General features: G+C 44.5%; 1 protein-coding gene across 1 annotated transcript; it reads right to left on the bottom strand.

The window, feature by feature from the left end:
- Positions 1-2,592: 2,592 nt before the first annotated feature.
- Positions 2,593-25,361, bottom strand: LOC141171699 (cell adhesion molecule CEACAM16-like). Its single transcript, XM_073655353.1, has 7 exons — positions 25,202-25,361; positions 25,032-25,151; positions 22,453-22,719; positions 8,437-8,694; positions 8,096-8,227; positions 4,900-4,949; positions 2,593-3,999 (listed from the first exon to the last, which is right to left on the bottom strand). The coding sequence occupies exons 1-7, from the start codon at positions 25,359-25,361 to the stop codon at positions 3,970-3,972; spliced, it is 1,017 nt and encodes a 338-aa protein (XP_073511454.1). The 3' UTR covers positions 2,593-3,969.
- Positions 25,362-25,810: the final 449 nt, after the last annotated feature.

Below are 25,810 nucleotides of genomic sequence, written 5' to 3'. Positions count from 1 at the left end.
TGACCTTAAACAAATGATCTGGAGATGCCTTAGATTATATAGATTTTGGGGAGAGATCATCCATGTAAGAAAAATTAATTTAAGAATAAAACTAACACAGAATGTTCAAACTTGTGTTTTAGTGTGTGCGAGATTAATGGGGTTGTTCAACCCTGGGGTATAAGTCTGCAGCCACTTTATGTGACTGTAGACTTGTAAATACTCACAGCACACAGTGTGTGTGCTGTCATGATGCTCCGATGCCAGAATCTGGCAGGCATATGATCGAAAGTATGAAATTTGCAAACATGCAGTCAAGTGCAGACTAGACGTGCTTGGACTCATTCAATTCAAGTTATTGACGTCTAGTCGGACTGTGGCCCGGAGAATGCAAATCTCATACTTCCTGTCACGATCCCGGCGCCAGTATTCGAGAATCCTGATAGTGCACACTGAGAGGATTCACAAGTCTGCAGTCACATAGAGTGACTGCAGACTTGAGTTCCAAGGCCTGATAACCCTTTTTAACGTATGGGGTAAATATCTTAAAAGAGCAGCGGCAAGTTATCTATTACTGTTACTTCCCAATTGTGATTTTCTTCTTAGGACTCAGAACCTCAGACAGACAAAAACTTGCTGTAATTTAGTTGAAATCCTCCAACTTCTGGTCTTGACTGTTAAAGTGGTGCAATCCAGTAGTGTACACCGTCCATCTGCTGGAGTGTTTCTGGCACTCTGCCCTCGACAATCTCTTGCAGGTGCCAATGACATAAGTGACCTAGTTCTGATGCTGCTTGTGTGGAGCATTGGTGGAGAGATCCTGGCGATGGAGGGCTATCCAGTCATTTTTGGAAGGAATCTGACTGTGTACTGCATGTCCTATTGTACGAAATTCACCTTGTTTGCTATTGCCTGTATTTTTTGCCTGCATCATTCTTCCAGTGTAAATCTCAGCTGAGCTGGTGGTGTACTGGCCCGGTGACATTACCTGTGTCTCACTCACAATTTTATACACCAGTTAAGGCTCATCAGAGCTCATTAATAAGGATAGAAAATGATTGTGAATGTCACCTGACTATTTTCATTTTCCATCTATTTGGAAGCTGTGATTGTGAATAATTTTGCATTTGGTGCTCTCATTGCAGCACTTCTGTAACTGCTTATGTAAAATTGAAAAAAATGGATTCAACCCTTTAAGAATGACTTGAAAATAGTGATGAGCGAGTATGTTCGGTTAAACTTTTCGGCGAGTATACTCGGGCGAGTACCGAGTATCTTCAGCGTGCTCGTTGATATGTTTGAATCGCTCCCGTGTGCATGATTTGCGACTATTTCACTGCTTTAACATGTGAGGAATGAGAAACAGTCGCAAATCATGCACACGGGAGTGATTCAAACATATCACCGAGCACGCTGAAGATACTCGGTACTCGCCCGAGCATACTTGCCGAAAGGGTAAGCCGAACATACTCGCTCATTACTAGTTGGATAGAATATAAGGATTAAGGTGGACTCCAGTCATTGCTCAGGTTTAGCTGGGGGTCAACACTGACTTTTAATGCAGGTATTCTTCTATGAGAGTGAAATTAAGTCTCTTAAGTTTTCAGCTCCGTGTATGCGTCCTCATTTCTGAACTGCAACCCCTGCAATATTAAATTTAGATATTATTAATACATGGACACAAAACTATAAAACATTGCATCACATATTAAATATCAAAATCACTTAAAGCATAACTCAACAATTTTATATTCAGTTATTGATCAGCCTTTGCAGAATTATGAAACATTGAATAGTTACTTTATTTTGCTTCTTTCTCTCCCAAACAACATGCTGATGTGACGCCAGTCACTAATCATGGACAAGCTGGGAGGCTGGGTAGTCAAGAGATCCAACGTCAAAAGCCAGGAGGGTATGTCATAGACAGAGGGGTGAGACAAAGTCGTAGTCAGGTAACAGTCTGACTGGACAAAAACATTTTACAGACTAAATTTTTTTGATCCAGCTAAAAGACAAATTGCAGTCAAACAGAAAATATTATGGGACTTTTCCATCCCCATTCAAATGAATCGATCCTGTACTGGATCATTTTATTTTCATTTTTGTAATCCGAAAACGGATCCAAAAACTGAAATATTGGGGCCATTGTGGAAATGGTGGCACCCTTGGTGAGAACCTGGTATCGCAATAGTTTGACTGGTGAGATATTCTAGTCGAGAAAATCAAAAAGTTTACTGTCCCCATGCTGCAAGTACATATCGATTTTCTAGCCTCCCGAGAATGTTTTTGGCGATGTGCACTGTAGTTATTGACCTTTTTCCCCTTGACAAGGTCTTTACAGAAAAATTGGTTTGGCAACTAGAAAGAATTCCCTGCATCCACAAGGGTTATAGGACCTATAAACTGAAGCTGTACAGAGTGGATATCAGTAGTAACAGCACTTCATGTGGTCAGGAACAGTATTGCACTACAGATTCATAGGGACTTTTCACTGATCTGGCAACAATTTCATAAAGATCTTTTGTGGCCCGACCACTATACTTTTATGACATAGCCTCTAATTACAATGCTTTAAAAGTTGAAATTAAGAAAAACAATTAAAATCTGTAATAAATGTATTGTTCACAGCTGATATTGGCACAACAATACTGGAGAGCAAAGTTTCTCTACTCGCCATATAGGAGGAATCTTCTTTTGGTTGCTCTGTCTGTAAAAGTAAAGTAGAAATAGATGTGAGGGGGTAGACCACAAGTAATCTTCATGTGCCTTCTTTACAAATGTAGGTGTCTGCTTTTTCATAAATGTTTGATTAAGTTCTTTGAGTGTCTTGCTACATTATGTTGGATTGTACATTGGCTTCACAGTCGACAGAGTTCATGTAAGAGCTGAGGAACCATTTCCCTCAGCTGTGTCACCTTCTCGTATTTAAGTTGATTATGCCAGGAGTGAGGTTCTTGGATGTCATGTTGTGGAGGATGGAGGTGTCCATTAGAAGAGTCTTGGTGCCTTTCATTGGCTTGATCGTTAACATCCTCTCATTGCCTGTGCTACAACATTTGTTTTCAGAGTTTGAGCTGCATCTGTAAAAGTCTATGTTTTGCGCCCACTTTTGCCATTGGCCACCATTTAGGACAATCAGTTATCAAAATGATCTAAACTCATTAACGCAATACTCCATTAACAATACCAAGTCATTTGTTTCCATGAATACGCAGTCTGACTCAGACTTCCAAATTATTCCAATGAGGTCTCAGTTTTCAATCTTTCCACTTGTCCTGACATTAATATTCATCATCCAAGACGTCAACTACGTGAGTTCTGTACAGGCTCCAGTCACTCTCTTTCAAGACCCCAACTTCCTCCTTGAAGACTGGAGGAGGACCAGATCTCAATTTTTCTTTCATGGTAAGTCTCTTGACTAATTGTTATTCGCCTCATTGCTTAAACACTTATTCATCAGGTACAAAACAAAGACGTTTACAGGTACACCATGAACTCTGATAAAAAATGCTGTAGCACAGGCAATGCGAAAATGTTCACCATCAAGCCAATGCAAGTTACACCAGTCTCCAAGGAGTAAGTCGAGGCCCTGAAAGAGAGTGGCTGGGGCCTGTGCTGATCCCAGGTAGTTACCATCTTGGATGAGGCATGTTATTGTCAGTACAAGTGGAAAGATTGAAAAGTGAGACCTCATTGGAGTCATTTGGGAGTCTGGGTTAGGCCATGGCCCCACTATCAGTATTTGGTCAGTATTTTTTCTCAGAAGTGGGAGCCAAAACCAGGTGAGGAACAATTAGAGAAAAGATATAGTAGAAACAAGTCACCAATTCTGTTGGTGTATGCAACAGTTGTGGACTTCTTTGTTTGTGTGAAGGAGGTCTTTATGCTGATCTGACAGTAGATGGCGATGTTGTGTAAAGTTTCCTGATTGCTGAACCAACCTACTAAACAGGCATATAAGCGGCACTTCCTTAACCAGCAATGGTTAAACTATAAGTCAGTCTGTAGAGAAGCCTCCTCCTGCAAATATAAAGATCAATGTATACACTACTCTTAAAAGATGTTGTCATCTGCAAGGACTTTGCATCCTTGAGCGGTCAGAAGGAAATTCAACTTAAATTCAAATTAAACTAAAAAATAATCTTAGTAAGTTGTGGTAGGGTGCACTCTTAGAGACCCACAGAGGAAAGGTTGGTCTTGCAAAAGCCATCAGCTCTTTTGAATGCAACAAGACAATCCATTTGAGAATTATTCTTATGATGCAGTCTTCTAAACTCTAGGAGGAAACTAAGACCCAGACCAAATTTGGTGTTTTGGAACTGTTTCCTCTCTATGAGAGCAAGTTTTGCACCAAGTGCGAGTGCAACCACTAAGCACAGTGTACCAAGTTAAGTGATAGCAACCATCAAGCATGGTAGTCTATCTTTTTTTTGTGGGGGGGGGATGTTATAAAAAAAATAAAGTTATAACAAAAATGCATAAAGACATAACATAAAAAACAACCAAATATAATCATAAAAGTAGAAAATCCTATTATTACACAAAAGTTGGATAAAGTTTTCAATTCCTGTATACAGGTAAGGAACAGAGGATTCTTGTTATGTACGATATTGATCTGGCATCTGTCTAATTGCCAATAGGGGACAAGAAGGAATTTTCTGCTCTGTGGCATGTTGGTCTGTGCTGTTTTCTTCCTCTGACTTAAATGGGGTATGAGATCAAAATGGTTTTAAAATCTTGTAACGGATGTAAATTCTTTAAGGTCTTTAAAGTACCAGTATTCTCGCTATCTGTTATAATTGCCCCAGTGTTGGGGTGTCTGGTACGGAATAACAGGATGGATTTTCAGTAACTATTTCCATGTAATTGTGTTTCTACGAGAACATTGCCATGCATACATCACAAGACATCATCACCTACCTTCACATTTTCAGAAACTGTGAACAGTCCCAGCTTATTCTCCAATGAATCTGGGGATGGGACAAAATGTATAATAAAAGACTAAAATTCAGGCTACCGACTTGTGATCTTTTTGAATCACTTTAAAGGGAATCTGTAAGCAGATGTGTAATCAAAGGATAACATGAGGTAGCAGCTGAAACACTGAATTCAGTGATGTATCATTTATCAAGCTGTGTGCTGTTTACTTACAATAAAGGTTTTATTACTAGGAGATTATCATTGCCCTCAACAAAGTACACACTTGTCCGACCACGCCCCCTCCTGTGATAAGCAGCTCACTGTCAATAGACAATGTATGTAGAAAGCTGTTGTGTGGCTGGGGGCAGCTTTCTGAGCTCTGCTTCTTGCTACACAACTCTGATTGTGTCACAACTGCTGCATTCAATAAACTAAGTGATACATTGCAGGAATCAGGGTCTCTTTTCCTACATTATGTTGTTCTCAGATGAGGTAGCAAAAAATTGGTGACTACATAAGGTCAAGAATACCCTGTGACTTTTTCTAGCGCTACAGATTTTTTACCCCTTTACGCCATGGCCATTTTCCATTTTTGTTTTTTCCTCCCCTTCTTCCAAGAGCTATAACTTTTTTATATTTGTGTAGATATTGCCATATGAGGGCTTGTTTTTTTCGGGATAAGTTGTACTTTTGAATGGCATCATTGACTTTACCATGTAGCATATGGGAAAACGGGGAAAAAAATCCAAATGCAGTGAAATTGAAAAAGAAAAGTGAAGTTCAACAATTGCTTTTTGTTTTTTTATTGATCATGTTCACTATATTTTTAAAAGTGACCTGGCAGGTCAATACGAGTTTGCAGCAAAAATTCTCAAATTGGTATGAAAAAAAGTTTTTGTGTTTGTAACAATTTTCCGAGCTTTTCAATTTTTCGTGATCTAGGGCTGGGTGATGGTTTTTTTTTTTTGCGTCCTAAGCTGATGTTTTTATTGATACAATGTTTTTATTGCCTTTTATAACAATGTTGCAGATGCCAAAAAAAAACAAATTCTGGCTTCTCGATTTTTTTTTCTCGTTTACCGATCTGATTCATTTATTCTATATTTTGATAGACCGGACATTTCTGAATACAGCAATACCAAACATGTGTATTTATTTCAATTGTTTTATTTTCAATGGGGAAAAAGGGGAGTGATTTGAATTTTTTTTTCATGTTTTTAAACTTTTCTTCCACTTTTTACTGAATTTAATAGTTTCCTTAGGAGACTTGAAGCTGCAATGATTCGATTGCTTGTTCTATAAATAGTAGTTCCTCAGCATTGTTATGTATAGCAGAATTGACTATCTCCTATGAACGCTGGCCAGGAGCCGGCGTTCCCAGGAGTATCATAGTGACAGGCACGGGGGTTTTCTGCAGACCTCCGGCTCTCATGCAACCCATCGGCGTCCCGCGATCATGTGACAGGAATGCCGAAGGGCGGCCAGAAAATGACACGTTTCGGGATGGAGCGTGTAGAGTCCATGGTGGAAATTCTTAAAAATATCTTTTTTATTAGTTTCTATTGAAGTACAGTGCATATCCTAAAAAAAGTCGGCACTATAGTGGCGTGGGCTGGACCTACACGTTGCGAACAGAAATCTTCTTAATACCAGTCTCATATCATGATCAACGGGCAATCATACTGAGCAGTGAGATAAATATCCCTTTTCTCTTCCGCAAGAGAAAAAAATGTCTGAACCTGAACAGGTCAAATGCCAAGTGCATGGTTAAAAATTAATCTGGTGGACATGTGCTATGTATTTGTGTTCAGTTACTTAATACTGGGAAAACTATTTGGCTTCCATTCTCCATGTAAAAATTATAGGACTCGATGTGATGTAATGCTGGACAGACACTGAGGATCTCTGGATCTTCATGAAACCTATACTGAAAAGTCACAGGTTTGCTCCACTGACAAGTAGGGCTAACACAAGTGTTGACGTGTGGGCCAGTCTATGAAAAAAAATAACTTTGAATAAAAAGTAATCCAAATCCTACAATTGCCTGAAAAATGTCACATGTAGTGATGAGCGAGTATGTTTTGTTAACCCTTTCACCAAGTATACTCAGGCGAGCACCAAGTATTTACAGCGTGCTCGGTGATATGTTTGAATCACTCCTGTGTGCATGATTTGCGACGGTTTGACAGCTTTAATACATGTGAGGAATGTGTAAGAAGCAGACATTCCTCACATGTGTTAAAGCTGTCAAACAGTCGCAAATCATGCACACGGGAGTGATTCAAACATATCACCGAGCACGCTGTAAATACTCGGTGCTCGCCCGAGTATACTCGGCGAAAGGGTTAACAAAACATACTCGCTCATCACTAGTCACATGTGTATCTCTTTTCCTCAGGCACTAATCTTCACTTCTGTGATGACACACACTCTCTATACAGTTTTTATTTGAGTGTTTTATGGCCTCTTCTCCATATTTCTAAACTGTGAGCTGTGACGTTCTCTCACCATCCAGATTCTTCACAAAATGACAGCTGCATTCCCTGCCTCAGCATTTATATGGTCTATTATAGTTCTTCCTGATTTACTGTGTTGTATCATAAGACATGTTAGATACAAGGCATTGTGGTGAAGTCATCATTGGGTCATGAAACTAGTGATGGGCGAGCGTGCTCGGCACTGTTCAATACTCGATCGATCATCGGGTGGTCGATTGAGTATGAGCAGTGCAAAGTATCACGTGGTGCTTCAGTGCTCGGGTCCCCTTAAGAAGCTCATTTTGCGCGTCACACTGAAGCGGCGTATCCCTTGCTGGAAGAGCAGGGACTCCTCTGTCAGCCGGATTCTTTGTGAGCTGTAGAACTCTGAGGACGTAGAGAGAGCGAGAGAAAGAGAGACAACTTCCTCCAGAAAAATGCTAGACTTTCACATTCACTTCTGTTATGCTTGCTACTTGAGTCGACCACATCCAACCATCCGTACCAAGCATTCGAGCATTTCAGTGCTCAGTCATCACTATGAGACCCTTCTCTGGCTGTTACAATTTTCTGCAATGTGTAGAATGGTGCTGGACATTTTAAGCAATTTACACAAGGAGAATTTCAAATTTTTAGAACTGTCGAGTCCAGTGGATTCAAAAAACTTTCTACTATTAGTAACTCTTGATTTGCAAACATATTCCATATTTTTTTCTTACCATTCCTCCTCTTTGCCGAGATTTTCCTGTATAGGAAGACACTTATAATTATAATTAGTACAACTCCCAAAATTGTGCCAAAGACAACTCCGATTATAAGTCCCATGGAATCCTCATATCCTTCTACGAATCCTAGGAACAAAAAATAGGTAGAAAAATAGTAAAAAGTGTACAAGTAAGTAAGAGGAGTCTATGGGGATCTACAATTGGTTCAGAAGAGCCAAATAGGGCAGGAGTTGTCCAGAATACATATATTCAATGCAATTATAGTTCAGCCATTTGTAAGTAGAAAAGAGAATTAGGAATAAACCATTGATTATACAATTACTGTATACCATTACCTATTGTCACATTCACATAACAAGAGTCAGTAGCTGTGCGAAGAGTCACCGGGTTCCTCACCACACATGTGTACAGTCCTTCATCCTCGGGTGCAGCATTACTAATACTATATTTGTTTGTTTTTTCCTGTAAGTCTGAGCCATTACTCTTCCATTGGTATTCAGGAGTTGGGACAGAATCAGCAGAACATGTTAAGGTAATGGTGCAACCAAGGCTCACAAATGCTTCGCCTTCTATTTGTGCCTTGTCTGGGCCATCTGTAAAAGAAAAGAGGTCATCCTGTAAGTTATGGTCCTTATGACTTTTACATTTCCAATGCCATTTACCACTGAGAGGCTAAACAGTGCTGTATTCTCCTGAAAATTTCATGCGTTGGGTTAGAAAATTTGTATTTATATCTTGACTGTAATGTGAAGTTTAAGATATACACAACCAATAGAGGGCAATCTGTTGCCATAATAGAGATTGAAATAGAAAGTGTTAGAAGGCGCTATCCGACATTATCCTTAAACACATACCACTCTCTCAAAAATCCCATTGTTTTCACAGAATCCCCGAGTGCACCCCCACGGACTAGAACACATCTAATGAAAATACATCTAGATCGCTATGAAGGTAACCATCCTTGACACCTATTAGTATTCCTGGAACTAGCAACAGTATCAGGTAATAACCCCTATCCTTTCACCCTCTAGATTGATCCTAGCAAACTCCTAGCAATCTTTATATCCACAAAGCAGATAAACCACCATCCCCTGTATATGTTTAAACACACGACTGTTTTTCCCAATTTTAAGAATTATCATTAAAAATAAAATATAATTTTGTTCACCGATTTGCCTATATTTAATTTTTTCCAGTGCCTAAGCCAAGACCAGCGCAGATACTCCATTTCTCATATTCATAATAGAGATTGCTCCACTTGTTTTTCTGGTTTTTGTGGTCTTATTTTGTTGGACCCGCACATAATGATGTTTGTAAGTAGAGATGAGCTGACTGACTGATCCGCAGAAGTTCGAATTTCAAGTCAAATTCGCTCAAAATTTGACACACTATTGAAGACTTGAAGCAGGCTAATGATGTCTTTCCATACTACAGCAATAACAGCACCTTAATAACATCATATTTTTATTCTTGACACACTGCAACCAAGTTGGGCAATTTAATACCCCTCTGTCCTAATTTTGAGGTTAAAGAAAAATCCTGAATTCAAGTCTTGTGTTTCAATGAAAGTATGTTTCCTGGCTTGTGAGATGGACAAGCCATAACTATCTATTTTGCATTTCTTTTGCCTTTTTTATATTTTTTAAAGAGACAAAACAATTCCTCACATTCCAGAAATGTAAATGCAGCTGTCTTCTTCACAAAATGTGTTTGTTGTTGTCATAGATATAATTGTAAAATCTATAATGCCATTTATGGAAATCTAAAATCATGATAGGAAATATGGCATTAATATCTCCCACCTGGGACCTCCAGGGGCAAAAATATCCTGGAAGTTGGGGATCCCATAATTTTCTAAAGATCTAGCAACATCCCTTGACTGCCCCTCTGAAGTCACCATAGTGGAGGTATGTGGGAGTGACTTTTGTTTAGCAAAAGCAAATGCTGAACTATAATCAGTGTTCATTTCTGTTAGACACAGTTCTTTGTGAGAGTGACCCATTTTCCTAATTAGAGCGCTTCCTTCTGTAAAGAAGCATCATTGCTGCAACCACAGGTTTAGTACTTTTCCTTTGTTATTCCTTTTTATTTTATGTGATTGTATTATACTGTATTGTTTTGTTCACATTTTGTGACATCTTTTGTACATTTTTTCAAACACTGGCTACTTTCAGATTAAGTATATAAAATGTAATATCTTTGCTCCTCTTGCTGTATAAACTGAACCCCTAAAGCCATACGATAACTTTAACGTGTGTCTAATCGTCCTGTGTAAGCGATTGGTGGTGGTAGCGAGTTTTTTCTGTGCTGTTAGGAAACTTGGAGGTGCCTTTACGTGGGGTACATGTGTGAATGTGTAATATATATATATATATATATATATATATATATATATATATATATATATATAATGCACCCCCTGGGCCATGTGTGGGGGAATACCCGGAGCCGGGTCTCTGTGTAATGTCAGGGGTTGTAGTCTCCGTGGCGGCGACCCGTTCTTGTGGCTCAGGGTGGTCAAACCAGTGGCAGATCCGTTTACTTGGTTTTTAATGTTGAAATGTCCGACTACGCCACCCGTGGATTGCGGTCACTGAGAACCACCGCTGCGGAGCAGACCGCTGAGGCTGATGTTGTGTGCGCAGCAAAGGGTAGTAAAACTCCCCATGGGAGGAGTATAGCCTCAGGGCAGTGAGTGCAGATGGTGGGGGTGATGGTGCGCGGGAGCAACAGTAATGACTCAGAGTCCAGTGATGCAGTCCAGGGTCTTTACTCACAGTTTTACACTCCAAGCCACTTCTGCAGGTAATGGCTGCCCACGTCGTACTGTGCTCACCAGGTGAGGGGCTCGGCCAACTCCCAGGTACCTTTGGAATGCTTTTTAGTACCCCCTTCGTGTGTCCTTTCTCTGGCCCGTCATACCCCACAATTGACCACGTTTCTGTCCAGCTGCCTCGGGTCTTGGCGGGCAAACGTATGTTCCGTTTCCCTGGGCCCTATATGGTGCCTTCCTAACAGGTGTAGTGAGGGGCCGTAACACGTGCAATGCCACGGCCTCCGGTTACTAGCTGAGGGTGGTTGCTCTCTTCCACTAGATGAGGGATCCAGTTCCCTTTCTCGGCCTGACCCCCCTACTCTGGTAGCGGCGGGCATACGGTGGCGACTGGCCGGTCCGCACCCCTGGGGTCCCTTCACTCCACTCCTGGAGCCTCCTCCGTTCCTCTTCTCCCTGTTTTCCCTCTCTTCTCCAGGCTCAGGCCTTGAGACTTGGCCTGCCCGCGGAGCAGAGCCCGTACAGAGCCCCTGCTCCCAGCCTCCTTCTCTATCTGCTCTCTCTCCTCCTGACTCCAAGATGGTGCCCACCTTATATACTCCCCTTTTCAGTGCACCCAGGATCTACTCTCCCCACCCACACACTACCGGGTTCCCCCTTTCTAGGTGTTCCCTCCCCCACTCCAGCCAGGGACAGGGGCAGTTGTGCTCACTCTTGGGAGCATTGTCGCCTTGCCCCCCGGAAATGTGGTGTAGTGCATGTGGGTGTTAGGGTCCTGAGCCACACTCCATCCTTCCCTGGAAGTGAGATATCACACCTCTGGGTGAGATGCAATACCTCTGTAGCAACCGAACCCTCGGGGTGCTACAATTACATGTGTTGGAATCGGATGTACAATTACTATTCAATACAGTCGTAGGAAATCTCATGGTGCTATACACATGTTTTCCAGGTAATTGGAGGCTATGTAGTAATTGATTTGCCGCAAATTTATTTTAATTAATTTTTTGGGAAAAATCCTGCAAAGCTGATGAATTAGAATTTTAAATAATCTGTTCATCTCTATTTTTAAGGTTACAGACAATCCCAATCCTTAACCCCTTTAAAGCCCATGACGTACTAATACGCGTCTGTGCCCTGGGACTTAAGAGCCTGACCCGTATTAGTACGTCATATCTTTAATGCAGCACCGCGACTTAAGTCGCGGTGACAGCATTAAAGTTACGGTGCCATCTTACCTCTGGGTAGATGGCGCCGTCATCCAGGGGGGAGTCTCCGCCCCCACGCACCAGCGATCGCTGTGATTGGCTGTTCAAATCTGAACAGCCAATCACAGCATTTCTCACTGTTTCCGGCAATGTGAATGCCGGAAACAGTGATCTGCAGCCTAGGATCGGTGCTCCTAAGAGCACCGATCCTAGGCTGTTGCTAGGACACCCCAGCCCTGGCCCCAGACTGCTATGATCGGTGCAATCGCCGATCATATCGATCGCACCGATCGTAGCGCAACCGCACGGTGACAGGGCGGCCATGGGGCGGTGACCGGCTTGTGACCTGCCTGTCACCGCCCCATGACCCCCTGTAATGTGATCCAAGCCCCCAGACTGCTGTGATTGGAGTGATCGATGATGACATCGATCGCTCCAATCAGAGTTCCTGAATACAGGTGACCGGGCGGTGACAGGGAGGTGTCACCTCCCTGTGACCCCCTGTGGTACGTGATCTGCTCCAGCTATGTCTGATTGGTGCAATCAGTGTCACCAATCAGATAACTGGGGCACAGCAAGCACCACAGGGGGTCACAGAGAGGTGACACCTCCCTGTGACCACCTGGTCACCTGTATTCAGGACTCTGATTGGAGCAAACAAGGTCATCAATGATTGCTCCAATCAGATTACCTCCACCTGTCACCACCCCATCATCACCCTGTGACCGCCCTGCAGACCCTCACACTTGGTGAGGATTTCTACAGAGCGATCACATCTGATGTGTCTGTGCTGGGCCTTGTAGTGCCACAGAATATTCTGTGACACCACAAGACCATCTTCTCACTGTTCCAGTCGCTGCTGCTGCTGCTGCTCCTGGATCTTCTGCCCCAGCGTCCTGGATCTTCTGCTCCTGACCTGCTGTGGTTCCTGCTGCTGATCCTGCAGAGAAGACTTTGGTAAGTCTGTTCTCCCCTCATCCACCCCAATGCCCCCTCCCCCCTCTTTTTACCCCCCCCCCCTTACCACCATTTTTTTTCTGCGTTGTGCAGCGGTCTCCAGCTTCGGTCCCAGTATTCAGCTCCGGTCACAGTCTCCAGCTCCGGTCACAGTCTCCAGCTCCGGGCTCTCGCTCTGGGCTCCCGGGCTCCTGCTCCCGGGCTCCTGCTGCCGGGCACCTGCTGCCGGGCACCAGCGCTGGGCTCCTGCTCCCGGGCTCCTGCTCCCGGACACCAGCGCCGGGCTCCTGCTCCCGGGCTCCTGCTCCCGGGCACCTGCTGCCGGGCACCTGCTGCCGGGCACCAGTGCCGGGCTCCTGCTCCCGGGCTCCTGCTCCCGGGCACCTGCTGCCGGGCACCTGCTGCCGGGCACCTGCTCCTGACCTGCTGTGGTTCCTGCTCCAGAGCCTGCCGCTGATCCTGCAGAGAAGACTTTGGTAAGTCTGTTCTCCCCTCATCCACCACAATGCCCCCTCCCCCCTCTTTTTATCCCCCCCTTACCACCATTTTTTTTCTGCGTCCTGCAGCGGTCTCCAGCTCCGGTCCCAGTCTCTAGCTCTGGTCCCAGTCTCCAGCTCCGGTCCCAGTCTCCAGCGCCGGGCTCTCGCTCCGGGCTCCCGGGCACCAGCCCCGGGCTCCTGCTCCCAGGCACCTGCTGCCGGGCACCTGCTGCCGGGCTCCTGCTCCCGGGCACCAGCGCCGGGCTCCTGCTCCCGGGCACCTGCTGCCGGGCACCTGCTCCTGACCTGCTGTGGTTCCTGCTCCAGAGCCTGCTGCTGATCCTGCAGAGAAGACTTTGGAAAGTCTGTTCTCCCCTCATCCACCCCAATGCCCCCTCCCCCCTCTTTTTACCCCCCCTTACCACCATTTTTTTTCTGCGTCCTGCAGCAGTCTCCAGCTCCGGTCCCAGTCTCCAGCTCCGGTCCCAGTCTCCAGCTCCGGTCCCAGTCTCCAGCTCCGGTCCCAGTCTCCAGCTCCGGTCCCAGTCTCCAGCTCCGGTCCCAGTCTCCAGCTCCAGTCCCAGTCTCCAGCTCCGGTCCCAGTCTCCAGCGCCAGGCTCTCGCTCCGGGCTCCCGGACACCAGTGCCGGGCTCCTGCTCCCGGGCTCCTGCTGCCGGGCTCCTGCTGCCGGGCTCCTGCTCCCGGGCACCAGCACTGGGCTCCTGCTCCCGGGCACCTGCTCCCGGGCACCTGCTCCCGGGCACCTGCTCCTGGGCACCAGCGCAGGGCTCCTGCTCCCGTGCACCTGCTCCCGGGCTCCTGCTCCCGGGCTCCTGCTGCCGGGCACCAGCGCTGGACTCCTGCTCCTGATCACCTGCTGCCGGGCACCTGCTCCTGACCTGCTGTGGTTCCTGCTCCAGAGCCTGCTGCTGATCCTGCAGAGAAGACTTTGGTAAGTCTGTTCTCCCCTCATCCACCCCAATGCCCCCTCCCCCCTCTTTTTATCCCCCCCTTACCACCATTTTTTTTCTGCGTCCTGCAGCGGTCTCCAGCTCCGGTCCCAGTCTCCAGCTCCGGTCCCAGTCTCCAGCTCCGGTCCCAGTCTCCAGCTCCGGTCCCAGTCTCCAGCTCTGGTCCCAGTCTCCAGCTCCGGTCCCAGTCTCCAGCGCCGGGCTCTCGCTCCGGGCTCCCGGGCACCAGCGCCGGGCTCCTGCTCCCAGGCTCCTGCTGCCAGGCACCTGCTGCCGGGCTCCTGCTCCCAGGCTCCTGCTGCCGGGCTCCTGCTGCCGGGCTCCTGCTGCCGGGCGCCTGCTCCCGGGCGCCTGCTCCCGGGCTCCTGCTCCCCGGCACCAGAGCCGGGCTCCTGCTCCCGGGCTCCTGCTCCCGGGCACCTGCTGCCGGGCATCTGCTGCCGGGCTCCTGCTCCCGGGCACCTGCTCCTGACCTGCTGTGGTTCCTGCTCCAGAGCCTGCTGCTAATCCTGCTGCTGATCCTGCAGAGAAGACTTTGGAAAGTCTGTTCTCCCCTCATCCACCCTAGTGCCCCCCCCCCCCTTACCACCATTTTTTTTCTGCATCCTGCAGCGGTCTCCAGCTCCGGTCCCAGTCTCCAGCTCCGGTCCCAGTCTCCATCGCCAGGCTCTCACTCCGGGCTCCCGGACACTAGTGCCGGGCTCCTGCTCCCGGGCTCCTGCTGCCGGGCACCTGCTGCCGGGCTCCTGCTGCCGGGCACCAGCATCGGGCTTCTGCTCCCGGGCTCCTGCTCCCGGGCACCAGCGCCGGGCTCCTACTCCCGGGCTCCTGCTCCCGGGCTCCTGCTCCCAGGCTCCTGCTGCCGGTCACCAGCGCCGGGCTCCTACTCCCGGGCTCCTGCTGCTGGGCACCTGCTGCCGGGCACCAGCGCCGGACTCCTGCTCCCGGGCACCAGCGCCGGGCTTCCGGTCCTGAAAGAAGAACAGAGAGGACTTTGGTAAGTAATCTCTGATCTCCCCTCATCCACCCCAATTCCCCTCTTCCCACTCCCCACACATCCGTGCGCACATCCAGCAGCCGCCAAGTATTGATCGGTGGCATAGTTCACCAATCCACACTTGTGCTCGCTGTTTGCACCACATACAGTATTTCCTTTTTCCACACACTCTAAATAAAGTATTGACACACATGCACCACATACACACCAAACAATGTCCTGCTCATCCCAAACTCGTTATTCAGCGGAGGAGGCATATGCTATTCTTGCCTCCGACACTGACAGCAAGGGCGAGGATCCCACATTTCTTTGTTTTTCCGACTCCTCGTCATCTTCCTCCTCCTCTTCTTACTCCTCTTCCTCTTCTTCTGCTGGCCCGCCACGCCGTCGTTGCAGGAGAGACGATAATCCAGTGCTCCCCACTACTGATCCCATATGGACCTCGCCCCCCGAAAATTATGAGCCGCTGATTCCTGATTTCGTGGCAGAATCAGGAATCAAGTTTGAAACTACCGGCCTCACAGAAATAGACTTTTTCAAAGTCTTTTTCTCTGAGGATTTTGTAAACCTCATGGTGGGCCAAACTAATTTATACGCTCATCAATTTTTGGAACTAAACCCCTCTTCATCATTTTCTAACTGGTCTCCTGTAGACGCAGTAGAAATGATGAAGTTTTGGGGCCTGGTCCTTCTTATGGGGATCTTGAAGAAGTCCGAGCTTCGGCAATACTGGAGTGTTGACGTTTTGTATAACACTCCAGTGTTCCGAATGGTCATGATCTGGAGACGCTTTCAGGCCATCCACAAGTTCTTGCATTACAACGATAATGCAAGGTGTCCTGCATGCGATGACCCGAACTTTTATTGTCTTTTCAAAGTTCGGCCGGTCATCGAGCACTTCAACAACAAGTTTGGTGAAGTGTACGAGCCCCAAAGGGACATCTGCGTGGATGAGTCCTTAATTTCTTTCATGGGGCGGCTTGGATTCCGGCAGTACCTGCCCAGTAAAAGGTCCAGGTACGGGATCAAGCTGTATAAACTTTGTGAGAGTACCTCAGGGTACATTCACAAGTTTAGAGTTTATGAAGGGAAGGACTCCCGGATTGAACCCCCTGAATGCCCCCCTGTTCTGGGAGTGAGTGGGAAAATTGTGTGGGACTTGGTGCACCCACTGCTGGATAAAGGTTATTACCTGTACGTGGATAACTTTTATACAAGTATCCCGCTCTTCAAGTCCCTCTCTGCGCGACATACCGCAGCTTGTGGTACTGTCCGCAAAAATCAGAAAGGCCTCCCAAAGACGCTAATTGGGCAGCTGCTCAGAAGGGGTGAGAGCAGAGCCCAATGTAGCGACCACCTGTTGGTGGTCAAGTACAAGGACAAGAGGGATGTCCTTCTCTTGACCACCATACATGGTGATGGCAGCACCCTCAGCACTGTAAGAGGTTCCACTACACAGGTTGCCAAACCAGACTGTGTAGTGGGGTACAACAAGTACATGGGGGGAGTTGATCTCTCCGATCAAGTCCTCCAGCCGTACAGTGCTTTGAGAAAGGCCAAGATATGGTATAAGAAGCTGGCCGTGCACATTGTACAGATGGCAATGTACAACGCTTTCTTTCTGTCACAATGTGCAGGCCAGACTTCTATCTTATATCTTCACTTCCAGGAGACCGTTATCAAGGCCCTGATATTTGGCAGCGGTGACAGAGCAGGCCCCAGTACTTCCGGAATTGAAGGACCGAGAATTGTACCAGGCCAGCATTTCCCAGGGCAGATCCCTCACAGCGGAAAAAAAGAAAGTCACAAAAGAGGTGCCGAGTGTGTTATAAAAGTGGAATACGCAAGGACACCATTTATCAATGTGACACCTGCCCTGACAAACCTGGCCTGTGTATGAAAGACTGCTTCAAAAGGTACCATACTTCGATGGACTATTGAATTAATTTCTGACGTATGACAACCTGACGAACACTACACAGCTGACGTAGTGTTCATCAGGTTGTCATACTTCAGTTGTGTAGTGTTCGTCAGGTTGTCCTACACAACTGACATATAACACTACATGATAAAGTTCAAAAATCAACTACCACTACAAAAAAGGGGGCACGTGTTGGGCATTTCCACTGTTTAGGCACATCAGGGGTTCTGAGAACGTGACATGACGCCCGCAGACCATTCCATCAAAGTCTGCGTTCAAAAGCGTCACTCCTTCCCTTCTGAGCCCTGACGTGCACCCAAACAGTAGTTTTCTCCAACACATGGGGTATCTGCGTACTCAGGAGAAATTGCACAACAACTTATGGGGTGCAATTTCTCCTGGTACCCTTGTGAAAATATTTTTTTTTGCATTTTTGTGGAAAAAAATGTTTTTTTTTTATTTTCACAAGTCAACATTATAATTTTCTGTGACGCACCTGGGGGTTCAAAGGGCTCACCACATATCTAGATAAATTCATTGGGGGGTCTAGTTTCCAAAAATGGGGAACTTTTTGGGCATTTCCACTGTTTAGGCACATCAGGGGTTCTGAGAACGTGACATGACGCCCGCAGACCATTCCATCAAAGTCTGCGTTCAAAAACGTCACTCCTTCCCTTCAGAGCCCTGCCGTGCACCCAAACAATGGTTTACCCCCACATATGAGGTATCGGCGTACTTAGTAGAAATTGCACAACAACTTTTGGAGTCCAATTTCTCCTAGTACCTTTGTGAAAATAAAAATATTGCGGCTAAAAGATCGTTTTTGTGGAAAAAAAATTTTTTTTTTTTTTCACGGCTCTACGTCATAAACCTTTGCAAAACACTTGGGGGTTCAAAGTGCTCATCACACATCTAAATAAGTTCCCTGAGGGGTCTAGTTTCCAAAATGGGGTTATTTGTGGGGGGTTTCCACTGTTTAGGCACATCAGGGGCTCTCCAAACGCAATATGGGGTCCGCTGGCAATTCCAGCGAGTTTTACATTGAAAACGTCAATTGGCGCTCCTTCCCTTCCGAGCCCTGCCGTGTGCCCAAACAAAGGTTTACCCCCACATATGAGATATCAGCATCCTCAGGAGAAATTGGAGAACAACTTTTAGTGTCCAATTTCTCCTAGTGCCCTTGTGAAAATAAAAATATTGTGGCTAAAAGATCGTTTTTGTGGAAAAAAAATGATTTTGGCTCTACATCATAAAATTTTGCAAAAACACTTGGGGGTTCAAAGTGCTCACCACACATCTAAATAAGTTCCTTAAGGGGTCTAGTTTCCAAAATGGGGTCATTTGTGGGGGGTTTCTACTGTTTAGGCACATCAGGGGCTCTCCAAACGCGACATGGGGTCCACTGTCAATTCCAGCAAGTTTTACATTGAAAACGTCAATTACCGCTCCTTCCCTTCCGAGCCCTGCCATGTGCCCAAACAATGGTTTACCCCCACATATGAGGTATCGGCGTACTCAGTAGAAATTGCTCAACAACTTTTGGAGTCCAATTTCTCTTAGTACCCTCGTGAAAATAAAAATATTGCGGCTAAAAGATCGTTTTTGTGGAAAAAAAATTTTATTTTTTTTTCACGGCTCTACATCATAAACCTCTGCAAAACACTTGGGGGTTCAAAGTGCTCACCACACATCTAAATAAGTTCCCTGCGGGGTCTAGTTTCCAAAATGGGGTTATTTGTGGGGGGTTTCCACTGTTTAGGCACATCAGGGGCTCTCCAAACGCAACATGGGGTCTGCTGGCAATTCCAGCGAGTTTTACATTGAAAACGTCAATTGGCGCTCCTTCCCTTCAGAGCCCTGCCGTGTGCCCAAACAAAGGTTTACCCCCACATATGAGGTATCAGCATACTCAGGAGAAATTGGAGAACAACTTTTAGTGTCCAATTTCTCCTAGTGCCCTTGTGAAAATAAAAATATTGTGGCTAAAAGATCGTTTTTGTGGAAAAAAAATGATTTTGGCTCTACATCATAAACTTTTGCAAAAACACTTGGGGGTTCAAAGTGCTCACCACACATCTAAATAAGTTCCTTAAGGGGTCTAGTTTCCAAAATGGGGTCACTTGTGGGGGGTTTCTACTGTTTAGGCACATCAGGGGCTCTCCAAACGCAACATGGGGTCCGCTGTCAATTCCAGCAAGTTTTACATTGAAAACGTCAAATACCGCTCCTTCCCTTCCGAGCCCTGCCATGTGCCCAAACAATGGTTTACCCCACATATGAGGTATCGGCGTACTCAGTAGAAATTGTACAACAACTTTTGGAGTCCAATTTCTCCTAGTACCCTCGTGAAAATAAAAATATTGCGGCTAAAAGATCGTTTTTGTGGAAAAAAAATGATTTTGGCTCTACATCATAAACTTTTGCAAAATACCTGGGGGTTCAAAGTGCTCACTACACATCTAAATAAGTTCCTTAAGGGGTCTAGTTTACAAAATGGGGTTACTTGTGGGGGGTTTCCACTGTTTAGGCACATCAGGGGCTCTCCAAACGCGACATGGGGTCCGCTGGCAATTCCAGCAAGTTTTACATTGAAAACGTCAATTGGCGCTCCTTCCCTTCTGAGCCCTGCCGTGCGCCCAAACAATGGCTTACCCCCACATGTGAGATATCTGCGTACTCAGTAGTAATTGCTCAACAACTTTTGGGGTCCAATTTCTCCTAGTACCCTTGTGAAAATAAAAAAAATGGGGTCTAATATAAAATGTTAGTGAAAAAAAGTTAAATGTTCATTTTTTCCTTTCACGTTCAATTAATTGGTGTGAAGCACCTGAAGGGTTAATAAAGTTCTTGAATGTGGTTTTGAGCACCTTGAGGGGTGCAGTTTTTAGAATGGTGTCACTTTTGGGTATTTTCTGTCATAAAGGCCCCTCAAAGTAACTTCAAATGTGATGTGGTCCCTAAAAAAATGGTTTTGTAAATTTTGTTGTAAAAATGAGAAATCGCTGGTCAACTTTTAACCCTTATAGCTCCCTAATAAAAAAAATTGTTGGTTCCAACATTGTGCTGATGTAAAGTAGACATGTGGGAAATGTTATTCATTAACTATTTTGTGTGACATATCTCTCTAATTTAAGGGAATAAAAATTCAAATTTTGAAAATTGCAAAATTTTCGCCAAATTTCCTTTTTTTTCACAAATAAACGCAAGTGATATCGAAGAAATTTTACCACAATCATGAAGTACAATATGTCACGAAAAAACAATCTCAGAATAAGGGGGATCCGTTGAAGCGTTCCAGAGGTATTACCTCATAAAGTGACAGTGGTCAGAATTGTAAAAATTGGCCTGGTCATTAACGTGCAAACCACCTTGGGTTGTAAAGGGGTTAAACAATCGTATATGTACAGTGAAGGTAATAATTATTTGATCCCTTGCTGTTTTTGTAAGTTTGCCCACTGACAAAGACATGAACAATCTATAATTTTATGGGTAGGTTAATTTTAACATTGAGAGATAGAATATACAAAAAAAATCAAGAAAATCACATTGTATAAATTAGATAAATGTATTTGCATTTTGCAGTGAGAAATAAGTATTTGATTCCTCTGGCAAACAACATTTAATACTTGGTGGCGAAACCCTTGTTGGCAAGCACAGCAGTCAGACGTTGTTTATAGTTGATGATGAGGGTTGCGCACATGTCAGAAAGAATTTTGGTCCACTCCTCTTTGCAGATCATCTCTAGATCATTCAGATTTTGAGGCTGTTGCTTGGCAACTTGGAGCTTCAACTCCTTCCATAAGTTTTCTATGGGATTAAGGTCTGGAGACTGGCTAGACCACTCCATGATCTTAATGTGTTTCTTTTTGAGTCACTTCTTTGTTGCCTTGGCTGTATGTTTTGGGTCATTGTCATGCTGGAAGACCCAGCCACGACCCATTTTAAATGTCCTGGCGGAGGGAAGCAGGTTGTTACTCAGGATTTTACGGTACATGGCTCCATCCATTCTCCCATTGATGTGGTAAAGTAGTCCTGTGCCCTTAGCAGAGCAACACCCCCCAAAACATAATGTTTCCACCTCCATGCTTGACAGTGGGGATGGTGTTCTTTGGGTCATAGGCAGCAGTACTTTTCCTCCAAACACGGCAAGTTGAGTTAATGCCAAAGAGCTAATTTTTTTCTCATCTGACCAAAGCACTTTCTCCCAATAACTCACAGAATCATCCAGGTATTCATTGGCAAACTTCAGACGGGCCTGCACATGTGCCTTCTTGAGCAGGGGGACCTTGCGGGCACTGCAGGATTTTGGTGACTGTGGTCCAAGCTGCCTTGAGATCATTAACAAGTTCCCCCATATAGTTTTAGGCTGATATCTTACCTTCCTCACGATCAAGGATACCCCACGAGGTGAGATTTTGCATGGTGCCCCAGATCGATGTCGATTGAGAGTCATTTTGTATTTCTTCCATTTTCTTACTATTGCACCAACAGTTGTCTCCTTCTCACCCAGCATCTTACTTATGGTTTTGTAGCCCATTCCAGCCTTGTGCAGGTCTATGATCTTGTCCCTGACATCCTTAGAAAGCTCTTTGGTCTTGCCCATGTTGTAGAGATTGGAGTCTGACTGATTAATTGAGTCTGTGGACAGTGGTCTTTCATACTGGTGACTATGTAAGACAGCTGTCTTTAATGCAGGTAACGAGTTGATTAGGAGCGTCTAACTGGTCAGTAGGAGCCAGAACTCATAATGGTTTGTGGGGAATCAAATACTTATTTCTCATTGCAAAATGCAAATAAATTTATCTAATTTATACAATGTGATTTTCTTGATTTTTTGGGGATATTCTATCTTTAAATGTTAAAATTAACCTACCCTTAAAGTTATAGACTTTTCATGTCTTTGTCAGTGGGCAAACTTACAAAAACAGCAAGGGATCAAATACTTATTTTCTTCACTGTATGTGATGTCAAAATATCAACAAAGACATAAAATGGAAATACAGTCTGCGATGATCTCACCGGTACAACTACGATGGTTACTTACAAGTCACAGTCACTTTGTAGGGATCACTGGAATCTTTACTGGCAATATTCTCCGCTTCACACCTGTATTCTCCTGCGTCCTCCCGTTTAATACTGGAGAAGCTCAGACCCTTGTTATCTTTAGATAATTTGGCTCCAGACGGGATACTGCCACCATTCCTGGTCCACCAAATGGTCACAGGTTGTAAGGTGCTACAAGTTAGGGTTAATGACTCATTTTCCTTTGGTTGGTTGATGGACGCTGTAATTTTAGGTTTAGTGACTGGATCTGTAAATTAGGGAACATAAGGGTTAGCGGTCATACATTCAATTCCCTATTTAGATTAAGATTAAATTAAAAAAATAAAATAAAAGCTAATGTGTCTTAGAATAACTTAAAAGGTACCACATCAGAGAAGGGATGTCCCAGCAAAAAGTTTTTTTTTTTTTTTATATTTTTACATTTACCTACTGTGATGTTACAAACAGTAAAAAAAGAAAACCTTCCAGTGTAAAATTATGACATTTACTTACACAGAATTGTGGCACTTGGGTACTAGTACTACTAGAGTACATTGCACACATCCACCTGACAAAAGCTAGTTTACGCACATGCTCAGATTATTGTCACTGTGGGATTTGCTCTCCCAGTAATATAGGCTGGATGTGAGCTCTGTGTTTATCCAGGGTGCCGAGGTTATCAGTAGCTAATATAACATTTCCTCTCTGTGTGTTTTCCTCCTTTTTCATAGACTAATTTCTTTGCTTTCCCTGAGATACTTTCTCCCCTGTCCATGCTGTACAGATCTGTCTACAACCCCCTCTGACTTACTTCTGCTATCTATAATACCGAGAGGAGAGGCAGAAGCAGAAAGCTGTTGGAACCAGGATTTGTAAGATCTTTGCAAAGCCCTCGGCTAAATGAAGAGTGTACGGACACTTTGCAACAGCAAAATGGTAGAAATCTTTTGATAAAGACTATATGGAAAGTTGCTTAAGGCTATGTGCCCACGATGCAGAAATGCTCCGGATTTTTTCCTGAGCGTTTCTGCATCTCCCTGGCAGAAAAAACGCATGCAGATTGTACATGCGGATTGTTCATGCGGATTGTACATGCATTTTTCCTGCCCGGGACATGCGGATGTGAAGTGTTCTTCACATGCATTTCCGCATGCGGGTTGACAAGCGCTTTCCAAGGGATTTTAGCATCTCTTGGAAAGTGCTTGACCATTTGGTCACACTATATAAATCCATGCAACCGGAATGGATTTATATAGTGTGACCGTAAAGAATGTTAAAAAATAAAAAAATAAATCTTTACTTACCTTCTGATGGCCCCCGGAGTCTTTATTCGCTCCGTCCTGGCTGCCGGCAGGTCGCGGTACACTGAAGGACCTGCTGTCATATGACTATGATGTCAGCGCAGGTCCTTCAGTCCACCGCGATCTGCCGGCAAGTGAAGACAAGGAGACCGGGGGCAATCAGAAGGTAAGTATAATATTTATTTTTTATTTTATTCTTTTTTTTTTACAGGTTATATGGTACCCGGGTCTGGAGGAGAGTCTCCTCTCCTCCAGACCCAGGTACCATCCGCACAATGAAACGCATGGATTCTGCATGTACAGATGCAGTGATGCGGATTCCATGCGTTCCAATGCAAGTCAATGGCGGCGAAAATGCAGCGCTTCCGCAAAATAATTGGTAGTGCTGCGTTTTTTTACGCAATGATAATCCGCAGCGGAGATTTCCGCAGCATGTGCACAGCACATGCGGATTATCATTGGGGAACATGGCAGGCCTTCTACCATGCATTTTTTAAGCGTTTCTGCAGCGGAACTGCAATTTTTTTGTCACCGCACATTTCCAAAAAAACCCTGCAATTAAAATTTACCCAAAATTATATTAATAAAAATATCAGTTCAGCATGCAAAAAAAGCCCTCGTCCAGCTCTGTGGATAACAAAAAAAAAAGGTACAGGTCTAAGAAAAAAACATTTTTTTTTAACAAGTATCTGAATTTTCTTAACCATTAAAATATTTTTTTAAAAAAACCTTATAGCTTTGGCATCGCCACAATCATGTTTTTTTAGTACAATATATGGTAAAATGAATGATATCATTCAAAACTACAACTTGCCCCACAAATAAACAAGTCCTCATATGGCTATGTCAACAGAGAAATAAAAATGAGAGCAGGTAAAAAATGAAAGGACAAAAACAAAAAAATGTTCAATTCCTTAAAGGGAATCTGTCAGCAGTTTTTTGCTATGTAAGAGCAGCATAATGTAGGGGCAGAAGCCCTGATTCCAGTGATTTGTCACTTACTTTGGATAGATTCCTGTTTTTTTCTACTGTAGATGTAGCAGTCCTATGAATGCTGAGCCCTGTAAAACCCCGCCTACACCCCTGATTGGCAGCTTCCTGTGTACACTATTGTCAGTAAGCTGCCAATCAGTAGTGGGGGCGTGGTTACACAGATTAGCTGGACTAGCCTGCGCGTGAGATCTAGTCTGGCAGTGATAATCTCCTGCCAATAAAACACTGATTGTATTGAAACAACAGCACTATATACAGAGAGGTGGAGATAGAATGTTATACTCACCGTAGACATTCAGCTTCAGATGTTCAATTTTTGCTAATGACTCTGTCAGCAAATATGCTGGATAATTCCCCCCATCTTTGTTATTAAGATCTTTGATGTGTAATGATCCATTACTGAAAGCTCATTATATAGAGGTCCGGGAAGTAATGGGGGACTTCTAGCAAAATCACAAGACAGGATCTGATATTGATACCTCGCTTGTCGTCCTTTATACCAGGAAACAACCTTGATCTTTCCAGTAATCCCAATGATGCTCAGGGTAACAGATCCACTAATAACCGGATGCTGAGGGATCGGCTGGATACTGATCTGTCCACTGGTCAGATTCATCATCGTAAGTATGAGGAGAACTGAAAGGAAAGTTCATCAGTTTCTTTGAATTTTTTAAATCATCTCAAAACATTCTAATAAATCATAAGTAATCATCATTTACTTCGCAGTGTACACAGGATGTATACACGGGGCATAGACTCCCAGACAGAAGCCCCTGATGTACAGTATACCACTATATGAAATACAACTCTGATTATATACAAATTATACCGTCTTGATATGTTTGTGTGGGATATCTGTATGCTGAATATCACAGTTAAAGGAAAAGCATAACACCTAACTGATGTATACCCAAAAGACACTCTTTTGGCAACTTTCAGATCATTAGGAACACATTAAGGCTATATGTTATGTGCAGTCCCTTCTGCATACATCTAAAGTACATAGAAAATCAGAGTGAAAAGATCAATACAGTGATAGCATTTGCATACAAAAAATATTTTGAA

This window comes from Phyllobates terribilis, unplaced genomic scaffold (assembly GCF_046119375.1).
Source record: "Phyllobates terribilis strain yellow unplaced genomic scaffold, ASM4611937v1 Scaffold_12__6_contigs__length_324123572, whole genome shotgun sequence".
NCBI lineage: Eukaryota > Metazoa > Chordata > Amphibia > Anura > Dendrobatidae > Phyllobates > Phyllobates terribilis.
The sequence above is the reverse complement of the archived record's forward strand: the minus strand, read 5'-3'. Positions and strand labels throughout refer to the sequence as shown.